Source organism: Nuphar pumila, chromosome 9 (assembly GCF_984573655.1).
Source record: "Nuphar pumila chromosome 9, dmNupPumi1.hap1.1, whole genome shotgun sequence".
Lineage (NCBI taxonomy): Eukaryota > Viridiplantae > Streptophyta > Magnoliopsida > Nymphaeales > Nymphaeaceae > Nuphar > Nuphar pumila.
The window spans coordinates 4,513,389-4,534,725 of NC_143257.1; the positions used below are offsets into that span (position 1 = coordinate 4,513,389).

General features: G+C 38.2%; 2 protein-coding genes across 2 annotated transcripts; one reads left to right on the top strand and one right to left on the bottom strand.

The window, feature by feature from the left end:
* Positions 1-3,991: 3,991 nt before the first annotated feature.
* LOC149828259 (expansin-A6-like) lies at positions 3,992-8,009 on the top strand. The gene is made up of 3 exons (XM_090016797.1): positions 3,992-4,130; positions 4,224-4,542; positions 7,700-8,009. The coding sequence occupies exons 1-3, from the start codon at positions 3,992-3,994 to the stop codon at positions 8,007-8,009; spliced, it is 768 nt and encodes a 255-aa protein (XP_089872923.1).
* Positions 8,010-13,495: 5,486 nt separating this feature from the next.
* Positions 13,496-14,401, bottom strand: LOC149828260 (syntaxin-112-like). The gene has a single exon (XM_090018140.1). It carries the CDS (start codon positions 14,399-14,401, stop codon positions 13,496-13,498), a length of 906 nt encoding a protein of 301 aa, XP_089874266.1.
* Positions 14,402-21,337: the final 6,936 nt, after the last annotated feature.

Consider the following 21,337-nt stretch of genomic DNA (forward strand, 5'->3'; position numbering starts at 1 on the left):
CTGCAGCAAAAAAAGCATCTGGCGTAGTAGATGATCCATTACTGTGGAAGGGCCATGGTCCTATTACTATCAGGAGAGATTACTGGGATGAAATGTGCGATAAGTGTGCGGGAGATGCATTTAAAAATCACTCTGCGAAGGCTTCACAAAATCGATCGAAGATGCCCGAAGCCCATCTACACACAGGTGGATCTAAGACATTTGGGAGCCACCTAAAGAAAATGGTAACTCATCAATATATAATATTAATTTTATAAGTATTGTTGCAAACTTGTGTACTAAATCTTTTGTCATTTAACTTCGCAGGAAGCAGAAAAATGAGGCAGTGTACCATATAAGGATGTGTTTGTAGAAACACATAAACGGAAGACCACGGGAGTCTTCGTATCAGAGAAGGCGAGAACGACAACGGTATGTATTAATTCTATTAATAATCATTGCAATATATATGCAAGTTATCATAATGTTATCATTAATTATTAATGAATACTTTAAACATTATTTTGTAGGAGGCATATGAGCAACAGATGGTAGAGCGATATGGCGATGACGCTACTCAACATCCATCATTTGATCCTACAGCATGGGTGACTGCAGCAGGTGAACCCAAAAAAGGTCGTGTGTTCGGGTTTGGGAGTAATATGAACACTTCACCAGTTATTGGTTCTTCCAGTTACGGCTCACCGACTTCTTGCGCCGACATAAGCTCCAAGCAGCCGACTATTCTTTCCGGTGATGATGTACGCCAGATCATTAATGAATCACTGAATAACTACTTTCAATACACCGTCGCCCCCTTTCTCCGAAATGAGATCAAGGCCGCTGTTCAGGATAGGGGATCTTCGATTCCAGGTCCCTCTCAAGTATAATCACATATTCAGTTTCTTGACTGCCTTAGAGCACATATGAGCATGCTATAATAACATATAGAGTTTTTTTATTGCATTAGAGCACATATGAGCATGCTATAATCACATATAAAGTTTTTTTGTCTGCCTTAGAGCACATATGAGCATGCTATAATCACATATAAAGTTGCTTTTCCTGCCTTAGAGCACATATGAGCATGCTATATTCACATATTCAATTTTTTGACTGCCTTAGCACACATACGAGCATGATCGAATCACATATATAGTTTTTTGCCTGCCTTAAAGCACATCTGAGCATGGTAGAATCACATATAGAGTTTTTTTAGATGCCTTAGAACACATATGAACATGCTATAATCACATATTCAATTTTTTGACTGCCTTAGCACACATATGAGCATGATAGAATCATATATATATATATATATATATATATATATATAACTTTTTGTCTGCCTTAGAGCACATATGAGCATGATAGAATCACATATAAAGTTTTTTTTACTGCATTAGAACACATATGAGCATGCTATAATCACATATTCAGTTTTTTGACTGCCTAAGAACACATATGAGCATATTATAATCACATATTCAGTTTTTTGACTGCCTTAGCACACATATGAGTATGCTATAATAACATATAAAGTTTTTTTACTGCCTTAGAACACATATGAACATGTTATATATCATTTATGATAGAATCACATATAAATTTTTGGCTTTGCCTGCCTTAGAGCACATATGAGCATGCTATATTCACATATTCAATTTTTTTACTGCCTTAGCACACATACGAGCATGATCGAATCACATATATAGTTTTTTACCTGCCTTAAATCACATCTGAGCATGATAGAATCATATATAGAGTTTTTTTAGATGCCTTAGAACACATATGAACATGCTATAATCACATATTCAATTTTTTGACTGCCTTAGCACACATATGAGCATGATAGAATCACATATAGAGTTTTTTTATTGTCTTAGATCACACATGAGCACATGATAGAATCACATATAGTGTGTAATTTATTTCATTATATTTTGTTTATCAATACTGATTGTTTTTTTCTTGTGTAGGCTGCTAGCGATAATCAGGGTAGTGGAGCTGAAGGGACAGATAAAGACAATGAACAAGAAGACGCATAAAATCTTGGCGATGATTAGAGGACTGTGTTGAAGAAGTTCTATTTTTTTTATTTTTCCTAATTGTAATTGTTGAATTGTAAATAATTAAACTTCTTAATTTTAAGGTGGAACGATTAATTGTTGTAGATTCTTGTTATATGATTTTTTTTGTGTGGTTTGTTTTTTATTTACAGGAAATATAAATTGTATAGGAAATAGAAATTGTACAGTTCTCGGTAATTAATTTTCAAATAATTTTTTTTTAATTTTTTTTCGTGTTTGCGACTGAACCATCCGTCGCTATTCATATTAATCTAGCGACGGCATAGCGACGGAAGTAAATCCGTCGCCAAGCCGTGGTCGCCGTTTAGTACTGGCGGATTGGCGACGGAATATAGCGCTCGTTATTCCGTCGCAATTAGCGACGGACCTGGCGACGGAATAATTCCGTCGCCAGTTAGCGTCGAAATATTCGCGACGTAAGCATACTGTCACCTCGTTGTCGCTAACCATGTTAGCGACGGATTAGCGACGGAATGTGGTCGTCGCTAATCTACTGCTTTGTTGTAGTGGAGAGAGAGAAAGATGTTGGCTTGGAAGAAAATATCTAAGACTAGAAAAAGGAGATAAAATGACACTAAGGAGATGGTTGTTGGGGTTTGGAAGAGAAACCAAACCCAACAATTATTCAAACTCACATGGGAGGCGGCGTCTCCCGATGTCGTAGCCACGGGCTCTCTAACAAATATCGCGAGATTTATAAAAAATCTCATGATAATATCGCAAGAAATTGCCAGAAAGTTTAAAAGAGCAATTTCTCATGAGATTTTCAATCCGTGACAAATATCATGATATTTACCATTTTATCAAATATTTATCGCAAGATTTTCGTTTTTAAATGTGTTTTATTTATATTTTCCTATAAAAATTATTTGTTATATTTTTTAATTTATTTTTTATTGTTGAGATTTAGCAAAAAAAAGGCAAGATTTATGAAAATTATCAAAATCTCCCTGAGTTTTTGACTCCCTAGATTTTGCCGTTTTTAACTTTTGTCGCCCGGGCAACGGCCCCTTGCTGCACATGGGCTTGTGGGTCCTACCCCCCTATTCACTTTGACCCTTAAGCATTTTTGCCATTTTCATTCTGACTGAGAACGTTAAAATCCCGAAATGAAAAAAAGGAAAAAAATAAAAAAAAGTGATTTTTTTTTTGTCGACGTCACCTTCGTCCCACACCAATGCGTAGCATAGGTTTTGAGGGCAGAGATCCTAAACTCAAAGTTTTACGCTTTCGGCACGATGACTATAGGTATGGCAGGCTGAGCCAGTGCGATCAGGTCTTCATCCTGGGTGCAGTTTTTTTCGAGTTATAAATAAATAAATAAATAAATAAAAATGAAAAAAACTGGATCACGGCTGGTAGATTGGTGGTGCCGTGGAGGGTGAGTGAGATGGACCCCACGTAAGGCATAAGTTCGGCGTGAAATGTGCGCCGATGAATAAGGAATCCGCGGGTCCCACCGGCTAACTCCCCTCCCCATCCGCCGTCGATCTCAAAAAGTCGTCGATTCTCCACCGCCGGTAACGGCAAGACTTTCGACCGAAGGAAAACGCTTCCTTCCTCATCTTCACAAAATCTTAACCCTAAAAATCAACGCATTTACTAATTTGCCACTAAAGGTTACCCTGAAGTTTCGGTTCATGCCAAAACAGAAAGGAAAGAACAATATTAGGGGTATAAATGGAAAAAATAGGTGGGAAAACGTACGTTACATTGGTACTTTTTATTTTCCCATGAAACTCCAATTCCCTTTAATTACGAAATCGCCACTATCATTTTATTCCTATTTTACCCCTGTATCCGACTTCGATAAGTACCTCCATCTGCAGTTGTGCTCACCCACCAGCTTTCTCACTCTCTCCCTCCCCACCCGCGCTCCCTCCCCACCCAGTTCTTAACGTTAAAAAAAAACGATAATCAAGATGAGTCCTCTTCTCCTCGCCCTCTTCCTCCTCTTGTCGGCCGCCGCGGAAGCGAGGATCCCGGGGTTCTACACTGGCGGCGAGTGGCAGACAGCCCACGCGACGTTCTACGGCGGAAGCGACGCCTCCGGCACGATGGGTAGCTTCCCATAACCCGCTGAAACTAGGTTTTCAACCCGTTAATAACCGGTTAAAAATGGGTTATTTTGATGGTTTTCGTCTGATTTTTCAGGTGGGGCGTGCGGCTACGGCAACCTCTACAGCCAGGGCTATGGCGTGGAGACGGCGGCCCTGAGCACCGCCCTCTTCAACGGCGGGCTGAGCTGCGGCGCCTGCTTCGAGATCAAGTGCGCCAACGACCCGCAGTGGTGCCACTCCGGCAGCCCCTCCATCTTCATCACCGCCACCAACTTCTGCCCTCCCAACTACGCCCTCCCCAGCGACAACGGCGGCTGGTGCAACCCTCCCCGCACCCACTTCGACCTCGCCATGCCCATGTTCCTCAAGATCGCTGAGTATCGCGCCGGTATTGTCCCCGTCGCCTACCGGAGGTTCGTTTTCCGATCACCCCCATCTCCTTTTTCGAGCACTCCATTCCCCGCCGGTAACTTCGTTTCGCCGGAGCTTTCGCATGGTTTTTTGAGCCTGGTTTTGGGTACCCTTTTTGTCGAAATTCGTTTGAGCTTTTCCTGGGAGTATTCACCTGTTGTCGATCGACTATGCTTTCCGGCGTTATATTTGGCCTTTAATGTGGGTCGGATTTTGTAGCCACGTTTCTCTTTGAGTTATGCCTGGAATCTTCGCCGGAATACGGCGTAGGTTTTGGGTAATGCGGGTGGGATTTGGGGCTCATGGCCCCCTGTTTCTGCTTTGAGATCTGACCGGAACTGAAGTGAGATTTTGGTTAATGTTGTGAGATTGTTGGGCCACGCTCACCTCTTTTGTGGTTTCCTGTTTTCCGCCGGATTCTCGCCGGAAAAACTGGGTTTTGTGCAATATGGGTTACGAACTTACGATCATTGTGCATGCTCCCCTGTTTCTGTTTCCGCTCTTCGAAGCATTTTAGTTTGCGGGTTAGGAGGTGGGCGTTCGGGGCTCTTGGCTTGATTCTTGCCGGAAAATGTACGGAGTTTCTGTTTTTTTTTGTATTTCGATTTTCTTTGCTCTTTATTATGGTTTCTCAAGATAGCCAGCCGGATTTCTCGCCGGAATATGACGTGGGATTGGTGGGGTCTCCAGTGGCTAGAGTATAGATAGCATGTGCATGCAGATATCGCATGTACGGACGGTCAGAATGTTTTTTCCATGTTTTCTTACTATGGGACTATTTTTTATGTTCTTTAATTTTTTTTATTGTTCAGATTCAGAGTTTTTTCTTTTTCTTTTTTTTTCATAAATTTCGCATTTTTTGGCAAAATCTCGGCAATAAAATAAATAAATAAATATAAAAATATTTTTTATAACAAAATATTAATAACAATTATTTAAAATAAAAATACATGGTTTTTTTTACGATAAATAGCCCATTTAAAACATAAATATCGCATTTAAATTACGGTATTTATGTTTTTTCATAAATCACGGTATTTTGAACGAGAAATTGCTGTTTTAAACTTTCAGGCAATTTCTCGAGATATTATCACGAGATTTTCATAAATCTCGCGATATTTGTTACCGAGGTTGGATCGATGAGAAACCAAGCTTTATTTTTAAAATTAAAAAAGAAAATATTTTTAAATATCTCTAATATTATTTTACTATTTTCTGGTTAAAACTCAGCTGATTCAGTCCTATCTAGTTCCGAACCAGAATGGGAGCAGTGTTGTCAGTATCGGTGCTTATGGCCTGAATCGGCCAATATGTATTGTATCGTTAAAAGAATCGACACTATACTGACATGAATTGGCTATTTTTTAATAAATGTTAAAAATAGCTTAAAATTAAAATTTTAATGGCTTTAACACGTGTCAGTTTCTGATTGATACGTGATATTTTTTAATTATTTGTTAGCCGAACGATTCACTTGAATTGAGAATCGGTATCAGCCGTGGATCACCTGAATAGTTGGGCAAACGATACAGGTCCGATTCCGATACTGACAACATTGAATGGGACTATTCAGGGCTGAATCGTTTTTTTTTAAAAATCGATTCAGGGTCAGGTACCAACTCTGACATCACTACTTCGTTCCTACCATTGAGGAAAGAGTACATCCGCTTGTGGTGAGCAACAGAATGATCTGGGTGGGCTGTGTTTCGAACTCGTGACGTCCAGTCAACTTGGTATTGGACAAGTCACCCTGACCTACCAGATTAGCTAAGCTGCACATTTTTGCTCACATGAAAAGTGTTTAAAATTGTGGCCAGTGGGGTGGTTGTGAAGGTGCTGAGATGAAGGCACTGGATCAAACCCGACTGCGCCACTTTCAAAGGTGGGCCAGGTAAGCCTGAGCAGAGTGGTTGGGGGCCGCACTTGGGGTTTTTCTCCCTTGACGAGGGTTTCTTGTCGAAAAAATAAGTGTTTAAATCTTTTTTTATGGTTATTGATAAAATTCTATTTTATATCTTTCTTTTCACAATGTTTTTTATTTTTTATTTTATTTTTTATTTTTATTTTTTTTGGGGGGGGGGGGTTCTAACTTTTTAAAGACCAAACAAAGCTGCCCAAAAGCCATTAGCTGGATGTGCATTCAAATTGTGCTAGAATTTGTTTATTCAGATCTTTTTCAGATTCATATCAAATTCGGATAGGTATTTTAGGTTGGATGTATTTTGTTAAGACATTAGTTGGATGTATTTTGTTACGGTGGTTTGGATATATTCGGCAAAGGCCTAATGATGCTCCAGTTAGAAGGATGGAGAAATGGGAAAATATATTAGTTAAAAGAGGTCCGGGTAGGCCTAGGAAGACATGATGCTCCGGCTATGATAGGAAAGGATATGAATGCTTTGAACCTCACCAAGGACATGGCATTGGATAAAAATGATTGGAGGAGAAGGATTCATGTGGAAGACCCATAATGATTTTCTTTTTTGGTTCATATCGCCGACCCCAATTATTTTGGGATGAAGGCGCACTTGTTGTTGTTGTTGTTTGTATTAGTTGGATGGTTAGGTCACAATATCATAACCGAGAGGTCTCAGATTTGGAATTTCAAATCGGTTATCCTTGCCCCAAGGCGGGGTTGGCATTGTAGGGCGCAGTCAAGGTTTGATTCTCATGGGCATCGCCTCTCTGCGCAAGCTAATGTGTAGCATAGGCTCTTGGGGTCAGGGGTCCTAGCCTCGGAGTTTTATGCTGCCGGGACGAAGACCGTAGGTATGGTAGGCTGAGCCAGTGCGGCCCAGGTCTTGGTGCAGGGTGCGGTGCAATTTCTTAAAGTTATAAATTCAAAAAATTGGGTTATCCTTAGGTTTGCTGATAAAAAAATGAACTTGCTGGTAAATGTTTTTAATAAAGTAAGACAACCATCACTCTCACTCATGACATTGTAGCCGCAACAAACTTAACTCCATTTTGCTCACCAGCGAGCTTCGACTTCGTGATGGCTTTTTCATTTAGTTACCCTTGCAAGTCACCCTTACCAGATGAGCCAAACACTAATGAGCAGAAGTGTATCACTTAGCTTAGCAATTACACTTTATTGGGATTTATATTTGCATATATTTTTTACTTAATTGTTGAAATCTACTGTCGATAATGATGCAGGGTGCCGTGCCGGAAGACGGGCGGGATCCGGTTCACGATCAACGGGTTCCGGTACTTCAACCTGGTGCTGGTGTCCAATGTGGCCGGAGCAGGGGATATCATCAGGGTGAGCGTGAAGGGATCCAACACAGGATGGATGCCCATGAGCTGGAACTGGGGCCAGAACTGGCAGTCCAATGTGGTCCTAGTCGGGCAGTCCCTCTCCTTCAGGGTCACCAGCAGCGACCGCAGGACCTCCACCTCCTGGAACATTGTCCCAGCCAATTGGCAGTTCGGCCAAACCTTTGTGGGCAAGAACTTCAGGGTCTAATCCAAATCCAGCTCCCTTTAGGCTAGAGAGAGAAAGAAAGTCTAGAGAGAGAGTGGTTGGGAAGGAAAAACCATGTTCTTTTTTATATTTTATCTTATATATATATATATATATATATATATATATATATATATATATATATATATATAATTTTAGTGTCTTAGATAGGGAAGTAGTAACAGGGGAGAGAGGCAAAGGATTGATTTTTGGAGAGAGAGAGAGAGAGAGAGAGAGAGAGTTTGACTGGAAAATGTATCTTTGGTGTAGTGTTGAGTTGGCTGAAGAGGCTGCAAAAATCAGACAGCCCGCAGCGGAGGAGATTTTAATATGGGATTGTGTGTCACAATATGGTTTTTATCTTTTTTTTATTATGACATATGTTAGGTAAACTTTGATGATTAATCAAATATGTGGTTTTTATTAATTTCATGTGGTGATTATTTGATGTACCAATTTCCTTCCTTTTGGGGCCATTAAAATAATATAAAAAAATAATTTTAAGTATTTTTTATATTTATTAAAAAATAGTCGATTCAGGGAGAAGCATATCGATTTTCTACCGATATGATAAGTATAGACCGATGCACAAAATCATTAGGTTGTTTTCTAAATGGTGATGGCACAGATCAAAATGTCAAATACATGGTAAATCTTAATTTTGTGCCTTCTTGTCTCTTTCTTATATTCTTTGGTTCTGGTTCGTGAGCTCAAGGATGATTAAGCTAAACTTAGGAGGGTTAAGATTTAGATCCACAGTTTTGCTTAATAAAATGTTCAGTGCAATGTATATATATATATATATATATGTCGTAGTGGAATGGGCTATTGACTGTTTCGATATTTTAAAGGCTAAACTGACTCAATTTCTCTTTAATTTATGGGAAAAGTTGCTTGAAATGATCAGAAAACTACTTTAAATTACAGAAATTGAAAATCTATTTTTGTTTGAGCGTAGTGACTTTACAAAGTTATTGTTCTATCTCAAGAAATGAACTTGTAGTGTTCTGTAATCAATCACAGTTTTCAACTAAAATGAAATAGCAAATGATCGTAGAATTTGTTAAACATTGACAGAGATAAACTAGATATGTAAATGAAGAAAACCCTTTTTACAGGTTTTAAAATTGATCTCTCATTGAGGAGATATGACTCTGACAAGTTGATCCTGAATCTGATCAACGCCTGAGGTTGCAAACAAACATGATTCTGGTTTTTGATAAAAATAAAATAAAATTCTACCATAAAAATTTATAAAAGTTAGCAGAGGCAAACTAGACATGCAAATGAAGAAAACCCATTTTACATATCTGAAAAATGATCTCTCATTAAGGAGATATGATTCTGGCAAAATAAACTAAGGTCTGAGCAAACTCAGATGATGCAGAATGATAGGGTTCTGATTTTTAATCAAAACAAATATGAAATGACCATGAAAATTGTTAAACATTAATAGAAATAAACTAGATTCAATCACGGAGACACCACATTTTATGAATCAGATAGATCATCTCTGGTTAGGCCCCATCCCACAAATTGATGCCTATGAGATTTGAACCTAGACTACCCCTCAAACAGTCTAGGCCCCATCCCACTACGCCAAATCCCTTAGGTTTGCTTTAGATGATATTTTGTGAAACCCATATGAGAAGTAAACAATTCAATCATGGTGCCTGGGACGATATCCAAGGCATCCCTGACATGATTTGTTCCATTTAAAATTGCCTTGGTTGATTTGCTTTTCTCTTATAGTATCTTGTCTTGATGCATATTATAACTTTTCTTTAGCATACAAAGAGACCTGCTCCTCCACTTTTGATCTCAAGGTGGTAGGTTGTATATTTATTATTCAATTTTTTCTTTTTTTCAAGATAAGTTTTTCTTAGGGCACGTATGGAAGCAAGAAAAATAAATTTGCATATGAGAAGTTTCGACAAACAAAAAATTTTCAGTTGTTTGTGAAGTGTGAGAAAAGCGTAGAGAAAAAATGAGAGAGAGAAAGGCCTGAAAATGGTGGTAGGTGGGAGGAAGTTATTGTTGTGCCAGCTTATGGAATGAGATGTGTTGTGGGTGAATAGTTGCTTTCAGGCAAACAATAATTCCTCCATCCTTAGGTAAGAAAATATTTTTTGAAAAATATACTTTTTTGAAAAACTTTTTTTTCAATTTTTTTTCTCATTTGGAACATTTGAAAAAGTTATAACTTTTTCTTTCATACTATTTTCTCACTTTCAAGCATGCCCTTATGTACATTAAGGGAAAAGATATATCATAGACACATATTAGTAGAACTCCAGTTGGTAAAATCCTTGAGAGTCTTATATGTTTAGGAGCACACCCAACTTCCATTTTGCAGCAAGAGACTCTCCATGTGTTTTAAACTCGTAATTAGGGGCAGTGTTGTGAGAGGCGTACGCCTCAGTACCTGAAGCGTACACCTCAGAGGCGAAGCGCACGATCAAAATACTAAAGCGTTGTAGGGAAGCGTTTGTGGGTTTGAAGCACACACTTCACATGAGTGAAGCGTGTGCCTCGCTTCGAGGCCCACTTCGATTATAAGGCGTACGCATCATGTACAACCCACGAAAATTAAAACACGAAAGGGGGGGGGAGGGTTTCTTTTAAACCTTCATCCCCTCCCCCCCGCAGCATCCCCTCCTTTCCCTTTTCGTGCCTCCCCAAACCCTGTTGCAGAGGGTCGAGGAAGAATCTGAGTTTCCTATGCTCGAATCCCATCACCGACATCAGAAGAAACTCTGCTTGGCCGGGAAAGGGCTGATTTTGCCGGAGGGATTGTTGGCGCCAACGCCGGTGAACACCCCTGAGATCTTCGAGAATCCGACATTGGAGAACAAGTCCTTGCCGAATGGAGAAATGGGTCTTTCTTTGATCGCTTCTGAGTTTCAGATTCCTGAGGTAATTTTTCCTTGCTCTGTTTGATTCTTGATTGGGATTTAAAAAATTGGTTTCTGGGTTTCCATTCTTTATATATATATATATATATATATATATATATATATATATATATATATATATATATATATATATATATATATATATATATATATATATATATATATATATATATATATATATATATATATATTCTTGAATGCAGTTTTCTCCATCTCTTGCCTAATACTCTTTTTCATATTCATATTATTAGGATTTTATGTAATATTTCTTCGCGTACGATTTGTTTCTTGGCATCTGTTTTTTTGTTAGGACCTGTCTTGGCATTTGTTCTTCCATTGGAATTGTTTTCTGGCAATTTTCATATTCTTGCCTTGGCATCTGATCCCATTACCAGGATCTGTGTTTAACAATTTAGGTTGTGTTCTCATATTTACTGTAGTTCGGAAAACTATTTTGTTTTCTATTAATTTTATATTCTCTTAATCTTTCAATGACATTTAACCCTAAGGACTTAACTCCTTCCAAATGGCCAAAGATTATGGCCAGTGATCTCTACGTGTAAGGTTTGATTGAACCCCTGATACAGGACTAAGAGAGAAAATGCATTGTATTTTGGATATTACTTTTGGGTTTATATTTTTGGGCATCACCTGCTTTTCAGTGTCACTACATATGCATGATAGAGGTTGATTGCTCATTACACACTTTCAAATCTGTGACAACTTGAAACAGTAAAGCACAACCCCCCCCCCCCCTCTCTCTCTCTCTCTCTCTCTCTCTCTCTCTCTCTCTCTCTCTCTTACAACTATTATGTATACTCATTTTGTAATTGTATGCATAACTCATTTTCACTTCTTATTCTATTATTTTATTAATATTATAGATTTTATTATTTCGATCATGAAGCTTACACTTCAACGCCTCACTTCATAACATGCTCAATGCCTCGCTTCGCCTCATCGCATTTAACAACCTTGATTAGGGGTGTCAATGGGCCTGGTTTACCTGAACCGACCCGGACCAAATCCTATAAAGCTTTGGGTCAAATCAACTTAGCAAGAATTTTTTATTTTTAGTTAATCAAGTTTTTTGGTATAACATATACCATTGATTTTTTTTCATTGAGATAAAAGCACATCTAAACATAAAAAATGATTAAACTATTACATGTTTTCTATTAAATAAAAAGTAGAGATCTATGGGTTTAAATTAAACAAAAAACACATCCAAGTATGTCTTTTAAAAGAGTCTGGACGGTCTGGGAGATAAAATGGTTGGGAATATATATATATATATATATATATATATATATATATATATATATGAGAACCGAAATATAAGTCACTAGAATATGAGAACTAGAAATACCGGCATTTCCAGCACTTTTTTTGTAAATCCTACCATGATGAAAAAATGTGATTTTTAAATGCTTAAATATTTATGAAGATTATGAGGCATTGATTTTAAAGCTTTAAAAAAATCTTGTTTATGCATCAAAATAGGAAGATTCAAGACCCGGTTCTTATAAAACCAAGCATGCAGATCATATCTGTACGGTTAGATTCAAGAGAAAAGAACAAAAAATCCATGAAAATCGCTGTCCACACATTAGTTCTCATATTCTAGTGATTTTATATATATATATATATATATATATAGTCATTTATGAAACTCGAATGCCATGCAACAAATCAACAATCTTAAGCTTCTGAAAAAGAAGTGCAAGAAAACCTGAGGGTGTGCTTGATTGCTCATATCACAAGCAAAAATCTGAGATCTGAGGATTAAAGATGCACATGTCTTTGGCATCATTTTGGGGTTGGTTTCAGATTCAGTGTTTGCTTAACTCAGTTTTTCAGTACACTGTTTTGAGATCCAAGGTATTCAAAACTTTACAGACACATTTCTGGAAGAAAATAAGTTTCTTAGAAATACTTCTTGCTTTATTGCTTTAGTAGCACTTAGACACCATATTTCAAACAATATAAAATTTAGAAACTCATCACCTTTTTTTTTTTGTTTCCTCTATTTATTGGTCTCGAGGCATTTTTTTGTCCTTTGGCTGGAAGATTTTGATTTTACTGGTTGACCATGATGGGCTGGTTGTCACAGTTCTTCAGATTAAGCTGGAGATCTTGGATACACTTGCTATGCCAAACAGAATTAAAGAAGAAAATAGAATAAACGCTCAAGGGCACACTTGAAAAGACTAACCACTAACATCCATAGTTTTCCAGACTCTTGTAATATGCATTTCAATGGTTTCATGGCTTCTACATGGTGAACCTAAATTGGCTACACATGAGCATGAGACTACCTACATTTCTCAAGCATTTTTAGATTGTACCTACTTCCCATCCACACTAACATATCATTAGGAAAAAATTATATAGCAAAAGGAGTTATTCAATTTCAATCAACTGAACATTATTTTTTTGGAATCAGAAAAATATAATTGTATAAGTATACAGTGTAATTCAAACAATTACATCCTCAATTATAGAATTCAAGAACTAATGCAATTGAACCCCCTCACCCCCCAATGAATGTATGAAAGAGGACTCATGAGATTCCTATCCTTTTACAAGGCTGGCAATGGTCTGCACAATGAGGCACATGGTCAGAACCATGAGCAGAGCAGAGCAAGCAAACACCCATTTCCTGCTGTGATCTTGCTGGCATTTCTTCGCAGTAGCAAGATGGTCGGCACCATCACCCATATACACGCCGGCACGAACCACATTATGCACAATGTCGTCCACCTGTTCCCCTTGAACCTCCACCAGAACAGCCATGTCCATAAATATCTGATGCAGTTCCATCAGATTCCTCTGTATTTCGTTCACTGCATCATGCCTGTCCTTCAGCTCCTCCTGATTCCGGTCAAATCCGGCCGACGACTTCAATTTTCCAGTGGAAACAATATTCTCGATCACTTCTTCGGTCGCGTGTTCACCAGTGATGCTAAAGTACTTCCTCTTGACCCCTTCCTTATGCTCTGCAACAATTCTCTCTCGAAGAGACCGAAAATCCACCATCATTTCCCTGAGTTTCACCCTCAATCCCCTGGTTACAGAAGCCCTGGTCCGATCGACCGGCCCGCCTTCTATGTACCTTTGCAACTTCCTGTTCATGGCATTCGACTCGTCGAGGGCCTCGAGCATTTCCTTGATGATTCTTGCTTTCTTGAGCACCGTCATGATATCTGCATCCATGGTGTCTTGGAGATGCTTCAGGACATGTGAATCATGTGCAGACCTTGCAGCTTCATTCGATTCTTGGAGGCTTTGGAAGAGATGGGCGACGACCTCCATCTCGAATTTGATGGTGCCCACTTCCTCGAAGAATTGGGAGAGATGTTCTTCATCGGCGTGGCTGAGTTGGGCCATTTCAAGATCTTGGTCGGCTTCCAAATCCTTCAGGGCCTGCTTCTTCAATTCCACATAACTTAGAAAGGATCTTGTCATCAAATCATTCATCTCGATCGGTTCTTGAAGAACAAATCGACACAAAGGAAACGTGTAACAACAAAGATGGTTATTCAAAAACTCAGATTTAGGAAGGTAAACACAAATTCTGAAAAAAATGGAACAAAATCTTTGAGAGAGAGAGAGATTTATGTAACGAGCAAGAGGCGACCTTTAGGTTTTACACTAACTCGTTTCTTCTCTCCTTTTCAAATTCAAAAGATTGTAACCGTTGGCCGCCGTTTTACACCGGCTTTCACTCCAACGTTCATCTTAGAAAGCCACGAACCGAACCGACTCAACCGCTTCGTACTGCGCTGTATCAGTCCGAGTCACGCGTGCCAAAAGAACAAGATTTATCGGCTCACCACCGCTCGGAGCGACACAACCTATTTCTCAAAAGTCGTCCCGGGTCCTTGTGGAACAGTAGCTCAGAGTGGGCTATCTCCCATGGTTGTTGAACCGGCAAGAACTTGTCCGAATCGAATCGGAAAAGGAATCCGAGGCATAGTGACAAAAATTTAAAACGGGGATATAACAGCAGCCAAATTCTCATGAGAAATTGAAAATTTTCTTATTTTCAAGCATTTTAATCTGCAAAATATACTAGCATATACCAAATATAAAAATACATAAAAAAATACATACAAACACATCATGATAAAAAAAAATACAAAAAATATAAAGTTAACTAGATGACAACAAGATATTTAAAAAATAGTAATGATACGGTGCTCCCGGAGTACCTACTCCCACCCTAATTAAAGCTTTAGATCATCAAATTTTTTAAACTTTTTTGTTGATCAGACCCCTATAGATATGATCTATAAGCATTATCTAGTAGAAAACAAGTTTTAGATCATGTGAATGACTTAAAAATCCTACATTGATGTCCAAAAATATAAAGGTTTAATTGAGAAGATACAACCTACAACCATGATGATTTCTAGTATGTCCTGAGCACCGTAGCACGTTGAAAATAGTGATAAAATCACAACATTTTCAATGTAGTGATGGAAGAAAAACCAAAAAGGAAGAATTTAAAAAAAAAGGAATCAAGATGGGGACAAAAAAACTCAGGGAAGTAAGAGAACTCCACAGGTTTGGTTGGGTTTGTGGGCCAACACATTCTCCTCTTTTCTTAGCTTCAACGACAACAGAAAAATCCTAGTTTCACGCTGGAAAAATTCTCAAAATTCATAAATAATTTCTAAATCCTACATAATGATTTTTGAATAAAAATAATGCATATTTTTTTTAAATAAAATTCAGAAATTTTAAAATTATCCAAACATACCAAAAAATAAGTGTTTTGGCCTGCGGGCTTGGTTTAAGCTAGGGGTGGCAATCGTGTCGGGTTGGCGGGTTGGCGGGTCGGGGTCAGCATACCTCAACCCGAACCCGACCTGTTTATTAAACGGGTTGGCTGTGGCAAACACGAACCCGACCCGTTTAATAAATGGGTAACCCGACACGACCCGCCAACCCATTTAATAAATGGGTTGGGTCGGGTAAACGGGTTCTCGGGTTCGCGGGTCAGGTTGACGGGTCGGGTTGGCGGGTTGGCAGACGGGTTGGCGGGTTGACCCACCCGCCTAACCCGTTTATTAAACGGGTTGGCATACCCCCAACCCGAACCCGACCTGTTTAATAAACGGGTTACGCGGGTCGACCCGTTTATTAAACGGGTTGGCTTAAGCCCAACCCGAACCCGTCTAAGAGGCGGGTTGGCGGGTCGGGTTGGCGGGTCGTGTCCGAAATTGCCACCCCTAGTTTAAGCTGGGTGCCAACGTGTCTTCATCATGTTTTCTTCGAGCTTGCCTAGATGTGCTGCATCAGTTCTATGGAGGTCAAATGGCTTCATCCTTGAAGTCTGCTCATTGTTAGTTAAATTATCATAACACCTAAAAAATATTTAATAATAAAATTTTTGGATGAAACATTCAACATGTAACTAATTTTGTAAATTCAAGGAAAATGATATAATGACTCGCTAAATTTCTACACTTAGGCGGTACTCTTTCTCTTACCAAAATAACCAAACCTTTTGTCGGTACGAAATTAGGTTAAAAAATTATCTTTTGTTGACTTTTTTTCAAATATCTACAAAATTCTTAAAAGTACGAAAAATAGGCGAAAATGAATTTTTGTCCTGACTACAATGACCTTCCATGTTTACTTCTGCAAAAAAGACTGCGTACTATGCAAAATATAATATGATATTTTCAAAAGATTTTCTTTACACAATCTCATCAAGAATAGAGTTTTAGTAATTCGTCCATGAGATAATGCTAGCACAATATTAGAAAAATCTAGATCATCTATCGATAACAAAAGGAGTTTATAAACTAACATAACAAAGAAACAAAATAATTTTATGTTAAAAACATCAAATGATAATTTAAACACATAATCAAAACTAATACATGCTAAAACAAAGGCATCACACAATTTAAAGTTCAACAGTTCAAATGATGTATTTGTCTATGGTGTACATTGAAAAAAAAATTATGCAATCAGTGATATTTGATAAAAGATAAATCTATGATAAGATAAAGCTAAACTATGAAAACTACGAACAACAGTAATGAGATCAACAAAGATACCCCTACTAGAAGGAAGCAGATCAGGTCATGCTGAACATGAGCGTTTTTTATCATGCCGACATCGTGGCCGTCTGTTTGCATTTTGGATGAATGACACGTGGTTTTGTTGACTTTTGAGCTTTTTAAAATGCAAATCGGACGGCCACGATGTCGGCATGAGCAAAAACCCTCAAGTTCAGCATGACCTCATCTGCTTCCCTACTAGAAACAACATATCCTAAACGTTCAATTTCATCCACTAAAAACAAACATTTGTCAAGGGTAACATAAAAACTTTCTTTTTTAAGAACAGAAAATACATATTGCAGCTGAAATAGATGTTTGTGTTCTTTCTCGCTTAAAATATCATCAAAATAAATTGCAAGTTTTTTCTTTTATATGGCCTAAAAATCTAATTCAAAATTTGCATGCAAGTAGAAAGTGTACCTGATAAACCATAGGGTGTTACTAATCATTTATGCGAATCATCTCTAGTTTCAAATGCAGTTTTTCACTCATCTCCTGTCCTAACCCTATGATGATACCTAGAAAACCCGAGGATCAACACCTTCAAGTTATCCTCACTCTATATACCTGACTCATACTTTGGTGAGAAGGGAGAGTTGCACAGATCATGAGATGTTCGGCATTACTAAGAGCGACGTATGAGCCTTCCCTTTTCTCACCATCTTCAAACTCATTGAAGATCTATTCACCATAGATCTTGCGGAGGGGTTCATTGTGAGGCTCTTTCACAGAAATCATGAAGGTATAAACAACTTATTCTTCCTCTTTATCGTCCCTTCATGCTCGTTTGACTTTCAAAACCACTAACCATTGCGCGAATGTATTCAATTGGTGTTGGAGCTTGCAGTTTTGCTTACACAAAACACAAGATTTCAATACATCTATTTCCACATCATGTCATTGATTCGACACTGATGAAGGTGGTGTTAATGATGAAGCTCTTAAATAGTTTCAGGAAACTCCATAACCATACCTGGGTGGCATCCCTTTCGAGGCATTGTGGCAACTAAGGACCCTACCGAATTAAGAAACTCAGTAACCCTAGGATTTGATACCAAACTAACGACACCTAATGTTGGGAACCAACCTAGCAACGCATTCAAGTACAGACATGACCCAAATATGCTAAATGCAGGTGTTTACGCCAACTGAACTCTACACGATTGAAACATGAAAAGATCTTTGCTTATGGGAATGATATGTAGTGCAACTTCATTGCTACAATATTCAACTTTTATAGATACACCAGGCTTAATCCATGTGAAGTTCCACCATATAATGGCCAATGTGGGTTGAGCTATTCACTGCCTCCAAAGAATCATCATAAGAGTTGGAGCCATAGTTAGATTATTTTGAGGAATATGAGATGGAAGATCCACTCTTGGTTTCATCCTCCCATAAAAGGGCACATTCTCTTGATGTCTCTCTCGAGCTCCCTAGTAAAGTCCAAAAGCTGGATCTACCCGCCTTAGGATCAAAACCTTTATACCCACGACTTTCATTCCAAAACCTAACTAACATCTAATCTTAACCTAATTCTAATTAAAACAAATATTTAATTTAAAATCTAAGTAAACCTAATCTAATTATGTTCTCACGACTTTCTATGATACCTAAACAAAACAACAATTATCAAAATAAAAAATGCTATTCTAAAAAATTGTATTTCCAGAATTTACATTAATGTTTTAAAAAATGCAAAAATATGTTGTTGTTGGTCTTGAGTCGCCCCAAAATCCAAATAGATCCAAAATGACAGTTAGTTGATCCAGTCTTGGCAAAATATAAGATACAATGAAAACTCACTCCATCCATTAAGTTCTGTACACAAAAGGGTTAGCCTCTCTATGTTTGGAGTTGACCATATAGCAGGTGGCCTGCCGGTGGCTGATTCATTGGTTGGTGGTCAGCATGCAAGGAAAACTCCTGTCCCCCCTGAAAAGGTGCTGCACCATGGCTTCACGTAACAAAATAAGTTAGAAAAAAAGTCAGATCCCTTTGAAGGGCAAATTGTCCCCATGTTTTGGCACAAGGCGTCAACGCATTCGACGCCCTTCTCTCCTGCTCTTCTGTCCGGCGTCCTCCGTCGATGCATCGGCGCCTCTCCGGCAAGGTGTAGACACATGGGAGGTGCTTGCGGAAGGTCTGAGGTGGAGAAGCAATTGAGAGGAGCTGGCCCTTGATCAATGGTGGAGGTCGCAAAGTCGAACTAGAAAGACGAGCGAGACGTGAAGGAAGAAGGGGTTCACCGAGTTGGGATAATAAGTGGGGGTTGACAGAAGCAGTTTTCCGGCGAACGGACTGGTTGTTTTCCGGTGAGGTGTGGTCTAGAGACGAGTCGTCGACTACCGGGAGAACGCCTTCCCTCCAACAGGCAGACACTTTTTGGTAGTGCAAATGTAGGGCAAAATTCTCCAAGAACTGCTGCTTTTCTTTCTTGGCTTGCTCTCATTCAACACATTTCTGACTCTCTTCACCTCACACTTGTGACGTTGGCTAACCGTGAGAGAGAGAGAGAGACGGATGGAATCCATCGCTACGGACACGTGCAATGTGAACGTATCAGTGATCAGCGATGGGTTGTGGTTAGGAGATGACCCCCTCGACTCCAGCTTCCCTCTCTTGTGTTTGCAGCTCGGGGTTTTGACCCTGACCAGCCGTGCTTTACAATTCATTTTCAAACCTTTCAAGCTGGCACGACTTTCTTTAGACATCATGGTATGCAATGCTCTCACTCTCTCCCAAGGCCCGGCCCGGACCATCCTGCCATAGGGCCGGGCTTAAGGCTTATAATTTGGACTCCAGACTGACATGGGCTGGCCCAGCCCGATCTCTCTCTCTCTCTCTCTCTCTCTCTCTCTCTATATATATATATATATATATATATATATATATATATATATATATATATATAGAGAGAGAGAGAGAGAGAGAGAGAATTATGGTCGTTTGGTACCATGATACTTTATGGTAGTACATTCTTGTTTCTATGGATCTAGACACCAAATGGTAAATCTAATTTTATTGATGTAATTAGCATCACTTATTTAATATATTTGAAGGTTTTGTCATGTCTAATATACAATAAGATTCATTTTTGAGATAGTAAAAATCAACGTCTCACAATTCTTAAAAATAAAGATAGCTTAGAAAGGCATAAAGCATCATATTTCAGTCAACTTTAACAAATGAAAATAATAAATAAAACATACTAAATATCATCTAAAGGTTATATTTTGCTTTTAAATTTAGATCTATGTAAATCAAGTGTGTCATCTTAAACTATGGTGGTAAAGTACTACCATAGAAGCAACAATATATATATATATATAGTGTGAGAGGGAGAATGGGGATTATGTTGTTCCTTCTTTCTTAAGTTCACATTAGGATCATCCAAAAATCATAGTTTTTGGTATTTTATGTTAGATTTGATCTGTTAGATGTGTTTATCATTGCTTATTTATCAAGAATCAAGTTTTGTTTCAAATTAATTTAATATTAAAATGAGAATACTTTATCATAAAATTTTAGTACAATATCAACCCTTGACTTTTTTACCTTTTCAAAATACACATGCACATAAAGATGTTTAATCAAAAACATGTTTTTTATTTAATAAACAATTATAAATTTATAATGGTACAAATCTAGCATAAGACACTAAAAAACTATCATTTTTGTATGGTCCTAACATGACCTAACAAAAAAAAAGAGTTAGCACAATCTCCATTTTATCTCTCTCTCCAAGACCTGGTCACTCTGCCATTACGACCATTGTCCTAACCGCGTAAAACTTTGTGAGCTTATCCCTTGCCCCTAGGAGCCGCCAGTAGAAACTAACCTTTAGACCATGTTTTTCTGGTGTATATATTAGATTTTACAAGGATTGAAAAATCAATGGCCTATAATGTACCAAATTTTCAAACCTAAAAAAAATTACATCAAAAAACTATAAACCAAGGTTGATTCTCACTATTTAGTCTATGTTGAACACATGAGGTCATATTTGGTTAAACCACCCGCCCCTATGTGTTTCATGTAGAGGTTTCTTACCTACCAGGGCTGTATATATAAACTGAAATATGTTTACCAACCAAATATGTTTAGTGGCATGAACCAAGATTTTTATAGGTATTTTACTTTTTTTTTTAAGTTTCACCGTATGGTCTAGATGTTTGGTTTTATAAAAATAGACTCTTAGATCATCCAATTACTATGTATAAGAAGGATCCTTTAAGGGATGAAAATCAACGGCTTAGAATTTTTATAAACATTTAAGCATGAAAAATCACATTTCTTGGTCTGATTACAATGACCCAATAGTTGGTTTCTAGCA

What these genes read in the sequence shown, in the direction of transcription:
- LOC149828259 (XM_090016797.1), top strand. Translation starts at nt 3,992, where the DNA reads ATGAGTCCTCTTCTCCTCGCCCTCTTCCTCCTCTTGTCGGCCGCCGCG. An exon ending in CGACGCCTCCGGCACGATGG is followed by an intron (nt 4,131 to 4,223) that starts GTAGCTTCCCAT and finishes CTGATTTTTCAG; the next exon opens with GTGGGGCGTGCGGCTACGGC. An exon ending in GTCCCCGTCGCCTACCGGAG is followed by an intron (nt 4,543 to 7,699) that starts GTTCGTTTTCCG and finishes ATAATGATGCAG; the next exon opens with GGTGCCGTGCCGGAAGACGG.
- LOC149828260 (XM_090018140.1), bottom strand. Translation starts at nt 14,401, where the DNA reads ATGAATGATTTGATGACAAGATCCTTTCTAAGTTATGTGGAATTGAAG.